Source organism: Moesziomyces antarcticus (assembly GCF_000747765.1).
Source record: "Moesziomyces antarcticus DNA, scaffold: scaffold_v10092, strain JCM 10317, whole genome shotgun sequence".
NCBI lineage: Eukaryota > Fungi > Basidiomycota > Ustilaginomycetes > Ustilaginales > Ustilaginaceae > Moesziomyces > Moesziomyces antarcticus.
The window spans coordinates 3116-9194 of NW_014638918.1; the positions used below are offsets into that span (position 1 = coordinate 3116).

General features: G+C 60.3%; 2 protein-coding genes across 2 annotated transcripts, besides 1 other annotated feature; both read left to right on the forward strand.

The window, feature by feature from the left end:
- Positions 1–1248: part of a sequence feature (In-frame stop codon was detected at splice-junction site;~hypothetical protein) that runs on past the window's edge.
- A 374-nt stretch (positions 1249–1622) lies between these two features.
- PAN0_092c6680 (uncharacterized protein) lies at positions 1623–3680 on the forward strand (the record flags this gene model as incomplete). The annotated part of the gene is made up of 1 exon (XM_014797887.1): positions 1623–3680. One exon carries the CDS (start codon positions 1623–1625, stop codon positions 3678–3680), a length of 2058 nt encoding a protein of 685 aa, XP_014653373.1.
- A 490-nt stretch (positions 3681–4170) lies between these two features.
- Positions 4171–5282, forward strand: PAN0_092c6681 (dihydroflavonol-4-reductase; the record flags this gene model as incomplete). Its single annotated transcript, XM_014797888.1, has 3 exons — positions 4171–4222; positions 4290–4475; positions 4585–5282. The coding sequence occupies 3 exons, from the start codon at positions 4171–4173 to the stop codon at positions 5280–5282; spliced, it is 936 nt and encodes a 311-aa protein (XP_014653374.1).
- Between the last annotated feature and the right edge of the window lie 797 nt (positions 5283–6079).

The window sequence follows — 6079 nt, forward strand, 5'->3', positions numbered from 1 at the left end:
AGCAAGGAGCAGTCGGACGCAGCCTCCTCCGCCAAAGGCTCGTCTGCTCATGCTGTCGCTGCATCGGCGTCGTCCGCCGAAGCCAGCGCCTACGCCACGCCTACGGGCGAGACGAGCACGTTGGCGCTCTCGCCCGTGTCTGCAGCCGTTTCGGCCGACAGCGATGCCGACATTTCTCCCGTCGCGTTCCGCGCGGTAGAGCTACCCGCAACGCAGGACGCTGCACGTCGAAGTGCGCCGGCGAGTGCCAGTGCAAGCCGACGTTCGAGTATGGCGCTCGAGGCCGCCGACCGACCCGCTCCCAAGAAGCGACCGATTCGCGCGCTCTTGCGCCGCCTCAGTAGCTTCAGCAAGAGCGACGCCAAGGAGGCCGCCAAGGACAACAGCGCCAAAGCCAACTTCCCAGACGCCAGCACCATGCCCATCGTCGACATGGACAAGCTCAAGCAGCTCAGCCAGAACCCGGACGCCAAGACGACTGAGCTCGCCGTACAGGAGCCAGCGTCTGAGTCGAGCAAGGAGGCAGCACACAGCGCCTCCGAAGCGGCATCCGCCGATGGCGTGGAGCCGGTCACGGACAAGGATACGACCGACACGAGCGGCTTGGCTCCGCGCATCCAGGGGCTGGATCTGTCCAACGCGTCGCCTGTACCGGTCAACCAAGAGATGGCCAAGAGCGGCTTTGGCACTCGCTCGGCCTACAAGTTTGGGGACAACACCAGCACCGACAGCGACGTTCGCAAGCCTGGCAGCGTCAAGGTGATTGCTTCCCCCGGCGACGGGAACCAGGACTCGACGGCGAGCCTGGGCGATGCGAGCAGAGCGCCCGACAAGGCAACCGACAAGGCAACCGACAAGGCAAACGACAAGGAGGATAGTTGGGAGCGACCGGGAGCGGCGCTGATCCAGCGAGCCGACTCGCAGACGCCATGCTCCGAGGACTCGTTCTTCCTCGGCAGCGGCCAGAGCACCAACAGCCGGCCCGGGAGTGGCGCGCTGATGAAGCATGGAAGCGAGAGCGCCATGAGCGAGGAGCTGTACACACCCGACCCTTCCACCGCCTATCTGCCTGCGACCAAGGCGGACGGAGCTGCTGATCCGGTTCGACACACTGGCATGCTGGAAGAGGCCACTCTCTCCTCCACCGTCAGCAGTGCTACGGCAGCCGCTGATGCCAAGGCAACCGTGGCCGAGCCCGTCGTCACCGCTGTGCCCCACGACGAGGCTCCGCGCTTGACCGCCGCTTGATACGTGTACTCCTACGGAGACAGAGCAACACTCGTTTCAAAGAGCAAATGAAAGAACAATGCTTATTGCCTTCATTCACAGATTGTCGTGATTCGGGTTGGGGCCCATGCGGAAAGGGTGATTGTGGGAGTCTGTGAGAGCGCGTTTGAAGGCCTGTACAGCGCGCGGAAGTATTCTCTTCGCGCTCTCCGGAAATTCCGAACTCTTCGGACATAACTCGAGCTTCCATGCTGCGCCACCTCCTTGCGGCCGTCACAGCGACTCGTGCAATCACGTTTCTACCGAGACACGATTGTCTCTATCATCATCACCATCACCACCATCTGTTGACGAGCTGAGAGCTCGCGTACGTGCTGGACAGGCCGCTACTCACCATGCTCCACCATAGCTGCGCCCGTTGCCGCACCAAGAAGATCCGGTGCGATGGCGCCTCGCCGTGCGCTCACTGCGTCGACAACCAGGTGGCTGACGAGTGCAAACGTGTCATGCGCAAGTCACGCACCCGCAAGGATGCCTCGAAAGGTGCCCGGAGCGTTTCCAGCGCGGCTCGCGACAGCTTCAGCTTCAATCGCGCCTCGCCGTATTCGTCGTCTCATCGACCCCTGGCAAACGCCGCTCAGCCCGTGGTGACATCCGAGGCTGAGACTGCCTCCTTTGTGGCGCAACAAGCCCGCACGTCTACTCGCCCATATGCAGCGTCCATGACTTCCTCCGTCCCTGACCTGGATGTGAGTGGCGGAAGCCGCTCCAGACGAGTGTCGGCAGAGCTGGCTCAGCGCGCGCGCGAGACCATCGGCGACTTGAAAGTGGCCGAGCGGATGATCGACACCCACTTCTACTGGCGCTGCTCGAGCATGGTCTACAGCTGCATCCATTTGCCAACGCTCCAGTTGACGCTTCCGCGACTCTACTCGCCCGAGGTCAGCGACGCCGTAGGTGAGGATGAGCTGGCCGTTGTGCTTCTAGTGCTTGCCATGGCGATCCAATTCGCACCGCACGACGCGAGCGAGTCGGACCTGATGCCCATGTGCCAGGACTTGGGCGCGTCCATGACACCCTTGGAACGTCAGAACGCTCTACACGCTCTCGCCGCGCCGCTCTTGCAGCGCATGGTGTTCAGCTCAGAGGCCACGCTGCAACAGCTGCAGGCGTGCATCCTCACGGTTGTCTACGACCTCGACTCGGCAGGCTTCAAGGAGCAGATGCGTCTGCATGCCGTCCGAGCAGCTCAGACGCTCAGGCTGGACCATATCAATGCAGACGTTCCGGTGACAGTAGACAACGAAATGGGCGTCCGAGCCTGGTGGTTCCTCGTCTGTCGCGACTGGTTTGTCTCGCCGCAGAAGGGCTCGTACCTGCTGCATCCGCACCACTTCACCACCCGCATGCCGCTGATGGTCAGCGATGAGGCACTCGAACGCATCCCTTTGGAGCTGCCTCTACCATCGCTACAGGAGCCAAGTGACAAGTGGCTTCCGGTACGCTGGATGGAGCCGCTGATTCGACTCGCCACACTCGTGCGCAGCCTCGTTGACGAGAAGCTGCGCAGCCACGCCAGCGGGCCTCTGCCGTTCCACAAGGTGGAGAAAGGCTTCAGCGAGCTCATCGATGCGCTCCCACGCGGCTTCCGAATCGACGAAATCTATCTTGTCAATACGGGCCAGCCCAAGAGCGGATGTCAGGAGCGCTACTCGATCGAGCGCTGGCTGCTGCACCAGGCCATCTTTGCGGCCATGCTCGGATTCTACGAGGTGCAGCTGGGCGAGGCTGTGTCGGCTGAAGTCGTGACGCTCGCCAACCATATCCTGGACCTGCAGGGCCGGCTGCGCCACCGCTGCAATGTGGTCAACTCGCTGCGCATCAACGTCGACTCGGTGGTGCGTGCTTCGATGCTCATCTGCACCGATCTCATGCACCAGGCGCGCACGGGAGGGTCCAGTCTGGCACGACAGATCTCGCTCGGCCGTGTACGTGAAGCCATGGTGCGGGTCAATGCACAGACACCCGCGACGCAAGCCGATGTCGAGTTCGTATCCACGCTGCTTCGAGCCGAGGCACGGCTTTGGGAGCAACACCGCACCAACTTCAACGGGAGCTTCGATGGTATGGTGACGCTTGGCGGCGGGAGTACCACTAGCAGCGCAAGCATCGCTACGGAGGATCACAGTGCCAGCAGTTTGAGCGTGTTCAGTGCTCCGCTGACGCCGCTGTCAATCGAGACAGGAGCAGACGTGCGCATGGGCTCGGCCGACTCTCCCGCTCACAGCCTGGTGGAAGCTTCCATGCGGGCCGAAGCCATGCGCACCGAAGACAGCAAAGCAAGTATGTTTCCGAAGGACACCGGCATCTGCCCTGCGCTGCACGTCGACAGTGCAGCGGTGGACAAGCTGTGGAAGCAAGTCATCGAGTTCCTCCAAGAGAGCCCGGAATGAGCAATTCGAATCGACTTTCGCACGTATTTTAGACACCGAGAGCGAATCGATGTCGTGCCTGTGCGCAGCAAAGCACGCGAAGCGAGGCGGACCACGCTTGTTCTGTTACCTCCGGGTGATGTCTGGAGTTATGATGAACGAGATGCGAGTTTGTCGCCAGGAAAGATACAAGGCGGCAACGTGTGCGGCCCGGGTTGAGGGAGGCAACTTAGTTCCGACCTAGTAGTTTCCGTTCCGTGGCACGCCTTGGGGACAAAAGCGCGCGTGCAATTTTGACAGGTGTCTCGGCAATATTGCGCCGAGCAAATCCGGCTTTACGAAGAAGGTCTGTGTACGGGGGAGCTTGCTATGCGTGCTCGCTTCGGGCTGATGTCGGTTGGTGCGGAGGCTGACAGGTATAAAGCCACGCTGGTTGGAGCGCAGACAAGAGGAGGAGGAGCGCTTATCCTATCCCTCGAGACTGACACGCACGCTTGCGAAAAGCTCGATCATGTCGGCACAAGAGCTGGCACAAGAGCTCTTCCTCGTGACGGGCGCCAATGGTACGCAGAACATCCGATCAATGACAGCGCCAGCAAGACACTGACTCAATCGTTACGGAGTGACCAGGCTACATTGCCGCTGCGCTCGTTCGGCAGCTGCTGCAAGACGGCAAACACGTGCGTGCAACTGTGCGACGTCAACAGGCGGGCGACGATCTGCGTGCTGCTCTCCCTGCTTCCACCGTAGGCAGGCTGGGAATCGCCATCGTACCTGACATCATTGCCCCCAATGCCTTCAGAGTAGCTCTCCAAGGTACGCACCCAATCCACCAAAAATGTCGGCCAGCCATCTCTGATCCGACTCTTTTTCCGGGCGGGAATAGATGTGACGCATGTTTTCCACATGGCATCTCCGCTTCCAGGCGAGGGCAAGACCGATGCCAAGCGTGACTATCTCGATCCTGCCAAACTCGGCGTATTGTCGCTACTGGAGGATGCAAGCCACACGCCTTCGGTTCGAAAGGTGGTGTTAACCGCCAGCATCGCTTCGATTATGGACGTCAGACGTGCCAACACCGACGGCAGCTTTACGGAGAAAGATTGGAATCCGATCACCTACGACTACGCCATTGAGCTCGGGGCGGGACTTGCAAATGGAAAAACTAGCCCGATGACCATCTATGCTGCAAGCAAGGCTCTGGCCGAACGAGCGGCTTGGGAGTTTGTGCACGAGCACAAGCCGTCGTTCGCCTTTGCAGCTGTTCATCCGGGATTTGTTGTGGGCAGGCCCGTTACAGGTAGTATCAGCGGCTCAAACGGTATGCTGTGGCAAACACTCACAGCTCGCCCTGTGCAGGAGTCCGCACAGCCCATGGCGTTTGTCGACCTCGAGGATACAGTGCGCGGTCACTTGCAGGCCATGCAGCGCAAAGAAGCGGATGGTGGCAGATTCCTCCTGGTGGCAGGACAGCCTCTCACCCACGAAGCGATCAATTGGGCTAAAGACCGCCAGCCCGATCTGCCCTTTGATCGAGTCGACATTCCTGCAGATGCCGAGGAGAGGAAGAGGAAGTTTACGGGCTACGACAATTCGGCATCTCGCGACGTGCTGGGCATCTAGTACAAGAGCCTCGAACAGACGATTGGCGACTATGCTGACTGGGCTGCCACTGCCACCAAGTCAAAGTCCTGACCTCGTTTCCTTTCATCGCAATAGCGAACATCGAGCTCGCCGTGTTCCGTGCTGCAATGAAATGCCTCTCTCTTCCCGCATCAGCCTGCATTCTGGGAGTTGATCAAGAGCACGCCAACGATTCAAAGCGTCCATACCGGATGGATCAGAGACGGCCGCAGACTACTCTGACTAGGGGGTTAGCACGCAATTGGCAGCAATGACGTGGATCTGGTAACAGGTGAAAGACCGCGAGTGAATCGCATCGCTGGCTTCCACCGGACTCCACTCGAGTTTACCGGCCGGCTCGTTTGCATGAAAGCGTGGCTTGACCAGCGTGACCATCGACAGGACAGCGGGACCCGTTTCAGAGCCGACGGAAGTTCCAGAAAGCGGGTCCAGTCAAAGCAGAGTGCACGGATCCAGCGCCCAGTCCGCTCCGATTCCACGTGAGGGAGCCACGGGAAGCGTTTGGTTTGTTCGAGTGGCTGAATTTTCCGGTCGGAGTTTTGCGGCAGCCATCGAAGGGTCCAGACAAACAGACGCCAGACAGCGCCAAGCCTGCGCCCAGCCCTATCGCGGGTCCCGTCGGCGCGTCCACATTTGTGAGTTCACACAAATTCCTGACAGCTGCCATGACGCCTCTTCGGAAAAAAAAAAGGAAGCCTTCCCGCCTCCTGCTGTTCCACGAGGCTCGTTCCCGTCCCGTTCGATTCTCCCTCGTGCACCTCCGTTGACCTGTTGCG